General features: G+C 46.9%; 2 protein-coding genes and 1 long non-coding RNA gene across 9 annotated transcripts in view; 1 reads left to right on the forward strand and 2 right to left on the reverse strand.

Annotated features, from left to right (window-relative positions):
* Positions 1-40: 40 nt before the first annotated feature.
* ZBTB33 (zinc finger and BTB domain containing 33) lies at positions 41-10,191 on the forward strand. 3 transcript variants are annotated; one of them, XM_071758204.1, is made up of 2 exons: positions 41-225; positions 5,294-10,191. In XM_071758204.1, the coding sequence occupies exons 1-2, from the start codon at positions 198-200 to the stop codon at positions 7,327-7,329; spliced, it is 2,064 nt and encodes a 687-aa protein (XP_071614305.1). In that variant the 5' UTR covers positions 41-197; the 3' UTR covers positions 7,330-10,191. The 3 variants fall into 3 exon arrangements, with proteins under 3 accessions (XP_071614305.1, XP_071614308.1, XP_071614307.1); XM_071758207.1 differs by lacking the exon at positions 41-225 and adding an exon at positions 3,405-3,470; XM_071758206.1 differs by lacking the exon at positions 41-225 and adding an exon at positions 3,953-4,407.
* Positions 2,628-3,313, reverse strand: LOC139802752 (uncharacterized). The gene is made up of 2 exons (XR_011728773.1): positions 3,173-3,313; positions 2,628-2,793 (listed from the first exon to the last, which is right to left on the reverse strand). It is a non-coding gene; the product is annotated as an uncharacterized lncRNA (long non-coding RNA).
* A 742-nt stretch (positions 10,192-10,933) lies between the features above and the next one.
* The window catches only part of TMEM255A (transmembrane protein 255A), a 28,292-nt gene continuing 22,598 nt past the window's right edge, over positions 10,934-16,627 (reverse strand). For 3 of the 5 annotated variants that reach the window (XM_071758213.1, XM_071758212.1, XM_071758216.1), the window contains exon 9: positions 13,175-13,642. In XM_071758213.1, the coding sequence (XP_071614314.1) occupies positions 13,484-13,642 (159 nt within the window). In that variant the 3' untranslated portion in view covers positions 13,175-13,483. Of the gene's footprint in view, positions 13,643-16,627 lie in introns of all 5 variants that reach the window. The other 2 variants (XM_071758214.1, XM_071758217.1) reach the window with 1 other exon arrangement.

The raw sequence follows: 16,627 nt of genomic DNA on the forward strand, positions 1-16,627 counted from the left end.
GAGCGGGGCGGAAGCGGGGCGGAAGCGGCGCGGAAGCGGAGCGGAAGCGGGGCGGCCCCTCCGGCGGGTCACGGCGCACTCTCCAAGCGCCCGTGCGGAAACACGGCGCCGCGGCGGCGGCGTTCCCGGCGGCCGCTCCCTTTGTGCCTCCGGCGGCGGCCCGGTCCCGCGGCGGCCGGGTCCGGTCCCCCGGCAGCATGGACGTGCAAGCGGCGGCGGGGCCAGGTAAGGCGGAACGGGAGGCGGCGGGAGGGAGCTGTCCAGGCCGCCCCGCAGCAGCACCGCTCGGCGGACAGCTCACGGCCCGCCCCGCCGCGGGACGGGGGGAGGGCAGGGGGAGCCCCGTTACTCACCGGAGCCCGCGGGGTTCCCCCTCCCCGGGCACCTGCGCGGACGGTTGCTGGGGATTAACAACAAGGGCTCTGTCCGCCGCTCCCGGTGTCAGCTCGTTCCCCGGAGCTGCAGCCGTCTGAGGAGAAAACGATGGAAATGGTTCAGTTAAACCGGACCCGCACCCCCCCTCCTGAGCTCCCCCCCTCCCTCCCCGCTCGCTTTAACCCCGGGGACCTGTGCCTGACACCAACGGGGCCTTTGGAGCTGCTGCTCCCTCCTCCGGGATGGGTTCTGCTGTCGGGAAGAGATGTCAGAGTTAGTTCAGTCTCTTCTGCACACACGGGACGCAATTTCGGTTCCCAAACTTGCCTTAAACGGCATAAAATAACATCAGTCTGTGAGGAGGAGGCCCGTTTAAATTCTGGATTATCTTGCGTGCAGAAAGATGTTACCGGAGGTTTGCAGCTGTGTGTGTGTGGTGTAACCCTGCCCCGGCTCTGTCCGGGACCGGGACCGGGACCGGGACCGGGACCGGGACCGGGACCGGGACCCTTCCCTGCTGAGGCTTTGTGAATGTTCTGAGTACTGGGACTGCTGCTTGCCCAGTGAAACCCCATCAGGACACCTCGTGAGGGGTCACTGGAATGAGGCAGCCGGGAGGCTGCAGGGTCCGGGGCTTTGCCAGCTGGATCCCTGCTGCAGGACTTCAGGCTCGGTGATTTTGTCTCGGGAAGAACCTGAAAGCTGGAGTGATCCTGATCAGACCCATACCTATATAAGTACCTATACCATCAGACCCATACCCATACCTATATAGGTACCTATACCATCAGAACCATACCTATATAGGTACCTATACCATCATACCCATACCTATATAGGTACCTATACCATCAGACCCATACCCATACCTATATAGGTACCTATACCATCAGACCCATACCTATATAGGTACCTATACCATCAGACCCATACCCATACCATGGGCTCACAGGCTGCCCAGCTCCCTTTGCCCCTGCAGTGTGCTGGGCTCAGATGTCCTCAGGAGAAAGTCCAGTGCACGGCCAGCACCAGTGCCAGGAGATGTTTGTGCCACCAGCCCGTGAGAGATGGAAGCTGCTGGGGCAGACACCTATCCTAGGGACCCATCCCTGTGGCCCTTCCCTGGGCTCCCCCAGAGTGGGGGCTGCCCCAGAAAAGGGGTGTAAGGCCCTGAGGGCTTCTGTGTGCTGGAGGGAGGGGTCACTGTGTGGTGGGGGGGCTGGCAGCCAGGGGTTCAGTGCCACCAACCTCAGCAGGGAGGGCCACCAGCCCTGGGGGGCACTGGCCACTCACATCTGGGCACATCTGCCCAGGGGCAGTGGTGGCTGAAACATCCACACTGCTCCCCTGCTACCTGATGTTGTAAAGTGACTGAAGTCTCATGATGCACAGGTTAGACCATGCATGTAGATACAGTACATAACAGCATCTGCAGGGACTGCTCAGGTCCATAAAAAGTAGCACTGGGCTTTAAGTTCAAGTCAAAGGAGGCTTTGCATAATGGCACTGGCAGGAAAAACACTCCCTGAAAATTCCTCAAGGCATGAATAGTGGAAATTAGTATTTCAGAGTCCTTCAGAAGCAGTGGTGTTTTATTTGAAATCCCTCTGTGGAAGGATATTGTGTCCCCAGCAGTAGTCTTAGTTAGGATAACTGTTGGGTTATGATTTTACTGAAGGCCCTAAGGGGAAATTCATTGTCTTGTTTATCAAATTTAATTTATTTTAATATAAAATACATTTTCTCGTTACAGAGAAAGCTTCTTTGTCTCCCACATTTGTCAAGACAATTCTGCATTCAAGCACAGGAGGACTGAGTGGCAGCTTCAGTAAAATTTTTTAAGCATGTCAGAGCATTTAGCTCTGTCCCAACCATGGCAAGGTTCAGATTTTACATCTGATCTAAGAGGTTGCCTAGAGAGAAGCTTCTGCAAAAAGGAGATGAGACAAAGAGATGGGGCAGCTCTCACAGCTAGTCAGCATCTTTTAAATTAGCCAGCACTGCTGTGCCTAAGGCTAAGCAGTTCAAACCTGATTTTTGAGAACTTCAGGAGCAGGGCTCCTTCCAAATCAGTGCTCATCTTGATCTAAAAATTTTCCCATTAGTTATTTAAAAATCAGATAGGCAATGAGGAGAAAAATACTCCTTGAAGCTGAAGGATGAAGAGCCAACAAATGGATTAATTTGGCCCATCAGACATTTTTGGAGGAGAAAAAAAGAACATCGGATTATACATTAAGAATTAAAACAAGTATAGTGTTATTTTCATTTAGTATAAACCCCTGTGCAAAAACAACAAGTAACTTACATCAAAGGAGAAAACTTAATTGAAGGGTTATATGAGGAAGGAAAGCCTATGTTTTCCACAGTTATTCTTTCTTCCCTTCTGTTTTTCTTCACTCGACTCTCTGGAAAGACCTGTAAATAAAGAGAAACTGGCTTTGTAGCATTTCAGATCTGAAGGCACACTTCAAAAAGGCAGTTCTGCTGCTACTTATACAAATACAGGGAGCATGGCAGGTGATTTTCTTGCTGGAAGGGCTCCTAAATTTAGGCAGAACCATTTTGTTGCTGATCTATGTGGTGAGGGATTGCATTAATTTGTGCTGCTGACTGTGGGCTGTGAATGGTTTCGGTTGAGCTTGATAGAAGGACATTTGTTTTTGGCAAAGTTTTTGAATCTTAAAAAAAATTCAAGAGCTCCTGTTGGGATTCCATAGGAATATATATATATATATATATATATATTTAAAAAAAAAAAGGGGGGGACAGCTGGGTTACTGAAGATGAAAAATACCTTTTATGATCTTGCTGCTCTTTTGAGCATTCACGAACAGCAGCAGTGTGCACTGTGGGCACGTCACACATGTCGAATGCTGCCTGTTGTCAAAGGACTTCATGTCTGCACAGCTCCTGGCGAGGCTGAACGCGGGCTCCCCGGTGCCAGGAACACCGGATCCATGATCCCGCGGTGCGAGCAGGGACACGCAGGTTACAGCCGTGCCCGCTTCTGGGCGGGGGTGCCCCCGGGAAGAAAGCAGCCACCGCGGGCAGTAACGCGGCCATCGCGTCCCCGCAGCGCGGGCAGACACCAGGCAAGTGCTGGGGGGCTGGCTGGCGGCTTTCACCTCGGGCAAGCACCACGGGGCCGCTGCCAAGGCCGCGGCGAGGCCCCTGTGTGCGGCCCGGGGCTCCCGAGGCCTCCGCCACACGCGGGGCCTGCAGCCGCCCGGCCGTGCCCCTCAGGGCGCTGACACGAAGGGGCGGCCCCCGGGCGGGGCGGCCCTCGGGGGGGGCTGGGAGCTTCCAGTCCCCTCAGCCCGCTGCACCGCTACCTCAGCTCCGGGCACCGCGGGGTGGGGGCTCAGCGGGGAACCCGGGCCTGAGATCACAGAGGGGGGACACGGGCTCCAGAGAGGAGCGGCCCGGACCCGCAGCCAGGGCCCGGCCTGAGGACAGCCCCGCCCCGGGCCCCGTTCAGCCCCGAAGGTTCCCGAGCCCGTTCGGCCCCGTTCAGCCGAAGGGTGACGAGCGCGCTCGGGCGGAGCGCGGCGGCCCGCGGGGGAGGGCAGAGCCCCGCAGCGCTCTCTGGCGGCCCTGCCGCGGGGGCGGTGTCCGAGCCGGGGAAGCGGCGGGGCCCGGGACAGGGACGGGGACTGGGACAGCTGCCGCAGCGCGGGTACCGCGGGCCCTCCTCCTCCTCCTCCGCGCCGCGGGTTGCCTTCCGCTCCCCGCTGCCGCTGGGGCCGGCTCCGCTCCGCTCCAAGCAGGAAGTGCGGGGCACGGCCTGGCCGCTCGGAGGCGGCGGAGGGGCCCCCCGGTTGCCGGCTCCGGTCGCCGCCGCTGGGCCGCTCGCCGGGCCCGACGCCTGTCAGCACCGCCGCTGCCTCTGGCTGAGGCGGGGCCGCCCGGACGCTCACACCCCGCCTGGGGAGCCCGCGGCGGGGCCCGGCCCGGCCCGCGGAACACCTCCCGCGACCGTGCCCTCACCCGCGACGGCTTCGTCTCCGGCTGGAAACGCACGTTTTCATGGTAAACTTCACCGGGGGTTGCGGGGGGGCCGAGCGCGGGCCTCGGCCGGGAGCGGGACGGGCTCCGGGCACCGCCGTGACCGCCGTGAGCACGGGGAGGCCGCCGCTGGGCCGTGGGGGGGTCTCGGCCTTTGGCCTCCTCCTGCCCTCCAGGCGCACGGAAATTCGCTGCTGCCGGGAGAACCCGGGGCTCTGGGCCTCTGACTCCCTGCTCGCGTGTTTTAGTGGTGGGATTTTCCGTGTCTGGTTGGGTGGCATCGAATGGGAAGTGCCGAGAGCGGGGTTAGTTTGACTTTGCAGTCAGATCGCCGTTTTTGTTAGCGTGCTGCCTTGGTAGCTTGGTTTCAAACACAAGGCAACCTTGGAGACGTAAGAGGAGGATAAAACCAAACAGTTTATTGTGGTGGGCAAGGAAGGGAAGTACCAATAACGTTTTCATCAACTTCAGTTTTCTGGTAATATATGGACGTATAGGGCTGGTTGTCTGGCCCATAAATTAACTGCATTTCGGTGGGCTTTCTCATAAAAGTTTATAGAATATTTTCTCACATAAAAAGAAATGTGTTTAAAGCCTTTTGAGGGACCCGAATTTTCCATCTTGTCAGTTTCTGAATTTACCTAACTCGCTCTTGAATCAGATAAGCAGTTGTTTCTCTGTTCCTCTCTGTGTAAGAGTAGAGGGTATACTCAGAATTGCACATACCTTTTGTAGAAGGTGAAGGGATAAATAAGAAACCATGGCTGCCATAGTGTACAAGCTCAAGAACAATATTTCATGTTTGTTTTTTCAAAAGAAGGAATAAGCAGTAAATGTGGGAGCATCGTGCAGTCAAGTTTGTAAGCCAGTGTTTTTACTATTTTTTATGCCTTTTGCTTTCTCCTTGCAGGAATGGAGGGGAAAAGGCTGATTTCTGCAACAGACACACAGTATTCTAGTGTGCTCCTTCAGTCTCTGAACGAACAACGTGGTCATGGACTTTTTTGTGATGTCACTGTCATTGTGGAGGACCGGAAGTTTCGGGCTCACAGGAACATCCTTTCAGCCTCAAGCACATATTTTCATCAGCTTTTCTCTGTGGCTGGGCAAGTGGTTGAACTGAGCTTTGTAAGAGCAGAGATTTTTGCAGAAATTCTTAACTATATTTATAGTTCCAAAATAATCAGCGTTCAGTCCGATTTACTTGATGAACTGATTAAATCAGGGCAGCAGCTGGGTGTTAAATTCATAGCTGATCTGGGCACACCTCCACCTGAAGGAAAAACCACGCCAAGTGAGGTCAAAGATGGTGCTTCAGAAACTTCAACTTTTACCCCGGGTCAGAAGGATGCTGAAACACAAGTTCCTGTGGTAAGGCCAGAGAGTCAGGAGGTGACAGATGGCATGCCTGTTATAACACAGTCCTTCTCCTTGCATGGCATAGAATATGAGACTACAAAAATTACAGTGAGTGATTCAGATGATGAGGATGATGTCATTTTTTGCTCGGAGATTGCTCCCCCGAAAGAATGCACTAAAGATACAAATGCTGCCACCCAGAACCAGCCTTGCCCAAGCCAAGCAGGAGATTCTGACCAAAAAACGGGTGGCAATGGGGGCTCTTCCCATCTGACCAGCACCCCAGCAGCTCAAAACCTCACTTTGTCTGCCAGTCAGCTAAACCCAAACCCAGCACAGTCGGGTGCCACGCCACTTGTCTCTGCAGCACCACAGCATTTGACTCCCAACATCATTGTGCTCAACAAGCCTCAGCTGAACGCGTCGCTCAGCGCCGGCGCCTCCCTGCAAACACACGTGACCCCCACGATTGATTTACTGGAGGAGAACCAGCAGCCACCTAATAACAGCTCTGCAACTGGAGTGGAAACCACTGCTGTTGATGTTGAAGAGGTTGTAGAAGATGATGTCGATATCATTAGCTCCTCTAGTCCTGGTGCAGTCAGTAGCTCGTTGGCTCAGCCACCTTCTGCAGGCAAGGCAGCAAGCACTGAGGGATCAGGTGTGCAGAAAAAACAGGTGGTTACACTTTCACAAGAACCCTTTTGTAAACCTGGAGATTTTAAAATAAAAATTTCAGATGTCCTTAGTGGAAACAAGGAATTCAGTTCAGGCGTAGCATCAAAGAATGCAGCAGAGGGGCAGAAAATCATCACACTGGATACAGCGACCGAAATAGAAGGCCTCTCCACAGGCTGCAAGGTTTATGCAAATATTGGGGAGGATACATATGATATAGTCATTCCTGTGAAGGGCAGTTCTGAGGAAGGTGAAACCAAACCTGATGAAACACCCAAAACATCCGGTGGCGCTGCGTCTCCGAACAAGAAACGTATGAAAGTAAAGCACGACGACCACTATGAGCTCATAGTAGATGGGAGAGTCTACTACATCTGCATTGTGTGCAAGAGATCATACGCCTGCCTGACCAGCCTACGGAGACATTTTAATGTTCACTCCTGGGAGAAGAAGTACGCCTGTAGGTACTGTGACAAAGTTTTCCCTCTCGCAGAGTACCGCACAAAGCACGAGATTCACCACACTGGCGAGCGGAGGTACCAGTGCTTGACCTGTGGCAAATCTTTCATCAACTACCAAATTATGGCCTCCCACGTGAGATCAGTTCATAGCCAAGACCCTTCTGGAGACACCAAGCTGTATCGGCTGCACCCCTGCAGGTCTCTGCAGATCAGACAGTACACCTACATCACCAATCGCTCCAGCAGCTTACCTGTAATAAATGAGGGTGGAATTGTTTATCGTGTTGGCTCAGGGAAAGATGGCACTGAAGGGACAACATCCAGCTCTCCAGACAAACAAATTACCTGGGATGACATTTTCATCCCGCAGGGAAACGAAGCGATTTTAAAACAAAATCCATCAGAGGGAAGTACTGAATTTGAGTTTGTAATACCAGAATCTTACTGAAATGCGTTAAGTGCTGAGGGAAGTGTTGCAGGAGTGTTGCAGCTGTTCTGAGTGACCTGTTCAAATCTCTGTAAAAGCAAATGTTAAAGTTTGAGCAGGTTAACCTGTTCTACCAAGTCATCAAATGGTAGCACTTGGGTGGATCATTAGCAGCTGTGATTTGTGTAAGCGATTCGTCTGAACCTTTACTTGAAGAGAGAGTAACAAATTTCCAAGGACTAGGCAGTGTTTTGTGGGATGTTAATCTTGATCAATACATGGGGATTTGTAGCTTGAAAAGGTATAATTTCTTTTGAAGAGCTAGAAATTTCTCTTCTAAAGCAAATGAGGTATTTCCTGTACCCATACTTACTATGTAAACCCTTTCTTTCACGTTAGCACTTCTATGCTGCATTCTGTTCAGCTGTTAATCAAGAAAACAGTAAGATTTTTCATTGTAGTCTCTTGAATGTGGAACTGTAAAAAAAAAAAAAAGTCCCAGAAATCATACTTATTTTTGTGAACAGCACATTACTGCAAGAGTCCAAATAACTGATCCAGTAGTTTGGAGTAGTGTATTTTTTAAGTAACATTGCAGTTCTGATTTTATAAGCACTGATTCATCTGTCTTTGTGCAAACAGACTTACCAACAAGAGATACTCACTTAGGGCTAACTTGAACAGACTTTATTTATATTTGGCAGTGTGGAGAGAAGAGTATTCAGTGTCTGGGCCGTTATATATTATATAATTATATTTCTTTCACTGTGGGGGTGACAGGGCCCTGGCACAGGCTGCCCAGGGAGGGTGTGGAATCTCCTTCCCTGAAGCCATTCAAAGCCCACCTGGACACTTTCCTATATGACCTTCTATAGGTGACACTGCTTTTTATTTTTGAGCTTAAGGCTTTGAAATTTACTTCTCAAAATTATAGAATAATCTAAGAGCTGTATTGGTTTAGCACAGGGACTGCTGGGGCCTGTATGCCTATTTGGCTAGATTTTTAAGTAAAAGAGGGATTTGGCTACCCCCCCAGCCCCATTTATAGGATGTAGAAGCATGACAACTAAACCAGCAATCAAAAAATACCCTCCATCCACAGCAATCCCAAGTACAGTTTCTCTGCTGCTGTCATCTCATTTTGGTTTTGGATTAATTGTCCCTGTTTTTTCCTCTGTGCAATCGGGACACATTTAGGCACTTACAAATTAGATGTCCAACACTGAGCAGCAAACAGCAGATCTGAGCAAATAAAAAAAGCTGTTTACTGGAGTCCTAGTTCAGCATTTTGGACTTAGTAATTTGTTGAATTTTTGTACATGGTGATATAAAAACTGCTGAAGTTCTAGAGATGACTGAGGAGGATTGTTGTGCATTGTGCTGGTAAACTGTCATAATCTTGCATTGCTTAAATTACAGTTAAAAGTTCTACTTTTTTTCAGATAATTTTTTTACTTCTTTTTAAGTAAACATCTCTATTCTCTGACCTACAAGGTTAAGGTTTTAGACATACAGTACTTTAGACAGAAAGGCATTTCAGTGGTAAATGGTTCAATACAACTTGAGCTATAAAGAAGGGTACCAGAAATCTGTGTGAGTCAAGATGGGAGAAAGAGGAGGATTTACCTTGTGCATGTAATGCTCAGCATTTCTTTTTTGTAGGCCAAGAACATGATAAACATGAGTACTTCCAGATCATATTGCAGACCCCTTTGAATATAAAAGGGTTTTGAAATGTTACAACTTGGATGTTTTCTGAGATGGCATTTTGGAAGTCAAACATAATCCTCATGAGACACAGCTACTGATCACCTGTGTTAGCACAGGTGGCTCTGGTGTAGCTGGCTGCCTGCTACACTGAGGCTTCCTAAACCTTCTGACAGGAAAAAATCCAATGCTATTTTTGTTACTGATGTGGCACGTCTGGAATTAAGCACACATTTCAAAGTGTACATTCAGTAATCATAAAACATAATGGCTATCAGAATTTGCTGCTGATATATTTAAAACCTTAAATTACACTGTGCCTATTAAAGGTCTCTTTTTGGAGGAAAACTGGAAAATTAGGGCTTTGTAACTATTTTTGCTAGAAGACTCGTGCTTGCCATGTGTCTCAGGGTCTTCAGTTTTCCTTGGAAGTGATTTTTGATACACATAGTCCAGAGGTCATGTAAAGATTTTTTTTAATTTCACTTCCAGTATTTATTGGTTTGGAAACATGACAAATACCATTCTTTTAAAACTTTTTATGGGGCCATGAGCTTTATATATTTAGATTTCTGGCTTTGCACTTACATTTGTTTTTGTTTGTTTGTTTTTGTAAGCCCTTAGCTTCCAGTTTAACTTAATGACAAACCTTATGTAAATATTAAGAAATTGGCTTTGGGGTGATGGAAGAGAAAGATTGAATCTGAAAAAGCATTCTATATAAAAATTAAAAATTTCAACAGAGTATGGTATCAACCTCACAGCCATTTATATGCATAAAAAAACATTAATGGATCTGCTGCAAAATATGATAATGGTGGCTGCATCATCACTGTATGATTTTTTTGGAGATTCATACCATAGCATTCCAGTGTGTGAATTAAACAAATACTGAGATTAAAAATTGACTGCTTATTTATTTTGTACTGGTAAGGCATGCAGCTTATAAAAAGATGAAGAAGATGATGACTGTATAAGCTCAGCAGTTTTTTACAGCTATTGCCTAGGAACCGGTCCATATGAAACATTTATCATTTTTGCCAGATCTATAATGTATATAGTTGTACAGTCTTTCCTTAACATACTTTTTAAAGTTGTGTTCTACTTTTCATTAATCAATACTTGAGATTAGTTCTTAGAGCTTTCTATGGCAAAAATAAAAAAGTTGAATTCTAAGGATGGGTGAAGCATGTTTCTTTTTAATGACAACTCAGGTTCTCAAGTCTAACATGTTAGATTATCAACAGTTTGTAGCTTCCTTTTCCAGATTTTTGGGAACAGGGAAGGGAGAGGGGTGTGTGTGTGTTTTTATTTGGAGCTTAGGTTTTTAGACAGGTTGGAGATTTGGTTGGTTTGAGGTTTTGTTTGGTTTTATTTTTTTTCCCCCCAATGTAGCAAATCAGCTGAAAAACAGCAGTGCATGTTATTAGCTGAAAGCACTGACACACACTTTAACTCTTGGCACAGGGCTTCCACCTACTTCTGTTGACATCAAAGAGCAGCTGAAATAATCAGGATAGAATTAGGCCCAAAATAATTGAATAAACATGAAAGTAAGTAAAGGAGACATGGACATTGCACTGGCTGGATTATTTGCCTCTATCTTAAGCAAAAATCAGCAATAATGACTTTACAGGGACTGAAGTCACAGCACCCTGTTATGTGGGCAGAAATGCATAATTTTGAAGTGTGGGGACATCTGGGACTTGTAAAAACAGATCTTAAAAAAAGGTGCCTGGCTAATCTTGGTAGAAGCACCAGCTTCCAATACAGCAAATACAGGGATTTTGGTACTTTTGTTGTTGTTTTGTGCTTGCTTTTTTAAAATATATGATGATACACTGGGATTCCTGAACTACTTTTACAGATGCTTGTAAAACAGGGAAGTTGCTAAAATGTAAAATGCAATTTATAAATATTTACAAAAGTCACACAATTTTATTTAACTTTGGTAAAGTAATAAAAGGGTACATATGAGTCACAATCTTGACATTCTCATAAGAAATGATGAATACAGTGCAGAATGTTGCATTTACATTAAATGTTTAGTTTTACGCAAGCAGAAGGAAACAGGGAATTCAACAGAAAATTCCACCAGTATTTTTTTAACTGTTAAAATGGACTAGTCCTTTTATAGAGAATTTAAAGCAGCAATGTAATTTTTGTTTAAATATTCCCTAGGGAAAAAAAAAAGAGAATTTGGATAATTTCCTAAGTTTAGTAGTTGTCAACTGAAAACCAATGAATCATTTCCTAATTGTCTCTCTGTCACATCAGTTATGTTCCCCTCAGCAGTTTCTTAGTCCTATCCTGTAGTATCCCCTAGTCCTTCTAGCCCTATTTAGCTGACAGGCACAAATGGTGGAGTGTATTTGTCAGAAGTGGGACAGGACCATTGGCTTTTATGCAGCAATAAAATATTTTCTGATATTAAATTCATGTGCCCATGTGATTCCAGTTTTGTGGGGGAGTTTTAAAAGAAGAAGTACTGTTTATTTTGAAATTGCCCACGATCTGTTTATCAAGATTTAATTCAGGAAAATGTTACTTAACATGGATGACATCTCAGTATATACATTTATTTCCAGAATGCAAATTTATAGGAGCTGCACTTCAACAATCTATAGTAAAACAAAATGTCACCAAGGTATGTTCTGTATACACTACTGCTTTAAATCCCATGAGTTGTATTCCTTCCTCCAGCCATTTTTTTTTTTTTTTTCTTTACTGGAGAAGGGTTACACTTGATTCTAGAGAAACAATGTCATCCTTCAGCATTTTAATACATTGATTAGTGTTTGACAGGGGAAATGATAAGGTTAACACATAGCCTAGCCTAAGGGCTTTGCAAATGCATAGGGTTAAAAATGGCATTATAAAGTGTGGGTGTACTTTGAAAAGTGAGATCAGAGACTTCAGTGTTTGTTTTCTGTGTTGACAGTATTTTGAGGGTTTTTTTTTTTAGATTAGAAGCAGAGAAGTACCATTGTTTAAAAAAACAACTGGATTTTTTTTTTGCCCTCCCCTAGCACGTATTCCACATTTACATTCTGAAAGCCAGATTTAGCTTTTAGGTACTTTTTTATCTGTATTAGTTGAAAGTAAAGATAGAGAATTAAGGATTGGGGCCAACAACCTGATGCCAAGGAAATTAAATTTTTAGGAAGTAAGGAGTAAAATGTCAATACCGTATTTTTATCCCTGAAGCAAGCAGTTGAGATTACTCACGTTGAGCAGCTGAGATCTGAGTGCTGTCATCTGAAATCACTTCCTGGAGTAGAACCACACTTTACAGGACAGTGTGTCACACAACAAAGCTGACCTTTCTTTTGTTATGCAGGATGCATGCAAAATCTGTTGGAAACTAGATCAATCAGCACAGTCATCAGCTGAAGATTAAATGCAAGTCACAACAACAGTTGCAAATTCCTATCAGTTTCATCCTATATTACAGGGTGATGAATTTATCCATGTGAGACTTACACCTTGGAGAACTAGTAGTGGATATTCCTTATGTACAGCCCATAATGCAGCTACTAAAATGGTGCTTATTCAGGGTGCTGATTCCATTAATTAAAAAAGTTAGAAGTACAAGCTTAAAAAAAAAATCCCCAACTGAACAGAAGGGAAAAAAATAATAATGATGTTTTCATTGCACTGTTTCAGTGATTTATGGACAGTTCCTAATGTTCTTCATAGGAATACAAGGAAGATTTAGGCAGTGCAACCTCCCTAACTTTGACTTCAGCATTAGTTACACAGAATTCAGAGAGAGAGAACTACATTACACCTTCTATCTTAAGAAGCATCCTGAAATAAAACCAGCTTTCCTGTTAAAGCTTTTCCCCTCAAAAAAAGCAGTATCCCAATTGTTTTGCTAAACACACATGAAAATATCCTATGATGTTATATAAAGTTTGAGACACTGTTGTGGTTCCCCCCAAGATTTTTCCCGTGTGTAGGCTGTAACCAACACGTGACTTGAGCGAGGTCCTGTGGCCCCAAAAATCCAAGCAACAGGAGCCCCAAGACCAAACAAAACAAGCATCAAGTCATCTGCAAGCCTCCTCACCTTAACCAGATTGATACTCTCCAGCAACTCAGTCTTGTGTACCTTTACTTCAGCTTGGCACAAGATGGAGTAAGGCAGACCAGGATCTATCAGCTGGATCACTTTATTAAAAACCAAGGACTACATGAACCTCATGGTAAAACAAGGAAGCTGGAATTTAGGTCACTCACTACTCACTGACACTGCAAATCACCAGCAGTACGTTCCCATCCTCATGCTCCATTGTTAAACCTCTGAAATAAGTCTTGCAATAAAGAACAGTCCAATCCAGTATTTGTTTTTGCAGTTACCACCTGTATCTATCGTCCTGCCCCTCCCACAGTAAAATATAAATACAAAATGTTCACGATTATTTGAATGGCATTTTTTTTTTTCTTTTCTTCTTTCCCACACTCTTTATGGTGTATAAGGTGGTGGCTTTTCAAAAGGTGGAAAATATGGTGGTGAGTAACGTGGTGGTGCAGTAGAGGACCACATATAGCTGGGAGATGGAGACAGTGACTGGGGGTCATCAGAGAGGCCAGAAGGAGTAGAGGCTGGAAACATGCTGGAATGCTGCAGGGAGACAACAAGAAGGCTGTAATGTAACCACTTCTTAAGGTCAAGGACTCTAGCAAAGAGGTGCTTCATTACCGAGCAGTGCAAAATTTACATTTCAAGGCTCACTTAGGTATGCATACAAGTAAGTGGTCGAACTTGTTGCATTCCAGGTGAGTCTCTAAGTAACAGTTTTGCATAATGAGACTCATTAGACCTAAACCTGAAGCGGAAATGTTAAAAACAAGTGATTAAAAGTTCTTTCTCATCACTTCTGTGTACCTGTACCTTCAAAAAGCTGAACAAATGAAAACTTCAGTGTCTCTCAACTCTTGGGTTTCACACATCAGCCGGCGGCAACAATAAAAAAGGGCTGCAGATAAGTTCTTTTTATGCTACTTTTTTTCTTTGTCACAAATTAAAAACCCCCAGAAATTAACGGTACAAAATAATGTATTCACTCAGTAAGTAAAAAGCTTGAAAAGGTGGAGAAATAAAACCTGTGCATGCCTAAAGATTAATTTCTGCTCTCCAAAATAGCATTGTTATAATAAACACCTTAGACCTGAAGCCTCAAGTTGCAGGGCACTGGTGGAGATGCATGCACAGGGTGTGCTCTGTCCAGACACGGGCACTGTAATTGCCTAATAGTGTCTTTTTTTTAAAGTCAGTCCCCTAAGAGCAACCTCTGATGGTTTTATTAATCAGATACATGGACTGCAAAAGCCCAGCCTGCCTATGGAGGACCTCACAGAGAGCTGTACAAACCATCCCTATCTCAAACACCACCCACAGTTCTTCCATCACCTCCTGGTTCACCTGAAGCCCGACAGGTGGGAGCCCCGGGGCTGACCTTGCTCACAGCATGGGGTGAGGTTCAACATGGCCACAACAACCCCATGGGGAGCTCCAGGCTGGGCACAGAGTGGCAGAAAGGGACCTGGGAGTCTGGATTGCCAGGAAGCTGAAGAGGAGCCAGCAGTGTGCCCAGGTGGCCAAGAAGGCCAAGGGCATCCTGGGCTGGCTCAGGAACAGCACGGCCAGCAGGTCCAGGGAAGGGATTCTGCCCCTGTGCTCAGCCCTGGTGAGGCCACAGCTTGAGTCCTGTGTCCAGTTCTGGGCCCCTCAGCTCAGGAAGGAGATTGAGGTGCTGGAGCAGGTCCAGAGAAGAGCAAGGAGGCTGTGAAGGGATCCAGCACAAGTCCTGTGAGGAAGGGCTGAGGGAGCTGGGGGTGTTCAGGCTGGAGAAGAGGAGGCTCAGGGGAGACCTCATCACTCTCTACAACTCCCTGAAAGGAGGTTGGAGCCAGGGGGGGGTCGGGCTCTGCTCCCAGGCAACTCTCAGCAAGACAAGAGGGCATGGTCTCAAGTTGTGCCAGGGGAGGTTTAGGTTGGATATTAGGAAAAAATTCTTTGCAGAGAGGATGATCAGACATTGGAATGGGCTGCTCAGGGAGGGGGTGGATTCTCCATCCCTGGAGGTTTTTAAGAAGAGCCTGAATGTGGCACTCAGTGCCATGGTCTGGGAACCACAGTGGTAGTGTCAAGGGCTGGACTTGATGATTTCAGAGGTTCCTTTCCTACCTGGATGACTCTGTGATTCCATGATCCGGGTGGCCCTGCTGGTGCCATGGTGGTGGTGGCACAAACCCAGCCCTGGGTTTTCAGTCTCCCCAAGCGCCCGTGCCCGGCTGCCTCAGGAGTCCTGGTGGAGCTGCCATGGCTGACAGCTGCCTGGCTTTGTGAGGGAAGGTGTTGGCTGGGAGGATGGCACTCATTCCCCTTCCCACAGGGGGTGAAAGGCAGAAGAGGCCTCTGCCTGTCTGCATCCTCCCACAGAGCCAAACGTGGCTCAGGGCCTGCAGAAGCCAAAATGCTGCAGGACTGAGGCTTCCTCACCTGCCTGCCCCCAGCCCGGGGCCCTTCCTCCTGCCATGGCTCCCTGTGAGTTCCCGATGCCTCCCTCACCCTGACCAGCCCAGTGCCGTGTCCTGAGCCATGGCACAAGTGCTGGCTGCTGCAGCACTCATCAGCTTCTGCTCCTCCAAAAACCAGAGAGCTGGGTCTGACATTTTAAGAGTGGTGTGTGAAAGCCAGGCTCTTGCAGGGCCACAGGCTTCCTTACAGAAATTCCGCAGTGCTGGTTTTTTGGGTTTTTTTGGTTTTTTTTTTCCTGTGAAAGATGTGTGGGATGAGTGGGAAGCACTGACATGGCCAATTCTTGCACCAGAGGGAGTGCAGCTTCCAAAAGGGATTTGTGAGGGGAGGATGGGCTTGTTCCATCTGCTCCAAGGTGTCATGGTGGTACAGACACAGGGCAGGGCTGGAGACAAGAGTGTCCACAGCCAGAGACTTCAGCTAGTGCTTTCATGCAGACCCTCAAGTTCTGTGGAAGATAAGCGAGGCTCAGACTCAGAACTGCATTTGAAAGCAAGATTTGGCTATTTTAAATTTAGATAAACCTCATTTTATTCTCTATGAGATCACCTCAGCTTTTGTGCCAGCTCCTAAGCCAACCAAGACCTGCACTCACTGAGACAGAGACACTCTGATCCATCAGCTGAGCATTAGCAAAGCCCCAGCAGGACACTTCTCGTTGAAGAGTGGGGTGAACCCTCCCATGCTGAGCTCTCTGCTGGTATTGTGGCTGCCATACAGACAAACCCCCAGTTCCAATACTGCTTTTTGCCAGCTGAGGACTCAGCAGCAGAGCTCAGTTTGCTATGCACCGAGGTTGGCATTTTGTAACTGTAAAAAGTTACACAACTCAAGTAACTCTCCCAGGTTGCATTGATCACAAAAATGAGTCACAAATCTCTACAAACAAGTCCTAGAAATTCTGATGCAAGTATTCAAAATACTTCTAGGAAGCCCTGACAACAGTGTTGTCTAGTGACACTAACAGTAAAACCTGAAAGGCTTAGATTCATGTTACCTCTAATGCATGGCTCTGATGCTGGTGGTGGCTGTCACACACTACATTGCTTAGTTAAGAGACCTTAA

This window comes from Heliangelus exortis, chromosome 14, assembly GCF_036169615.1.
Source record: "Heliangelus exortis chromosome 14, bHelExo1.hap1, whole genome shotgun sequence".
NCBI classification, from domain to species: Eukaryota; Metazoa; Chordata; class Aves; order Apodiformes; family Trochilidae; genus Heliangelus; species Heliangelus exortis.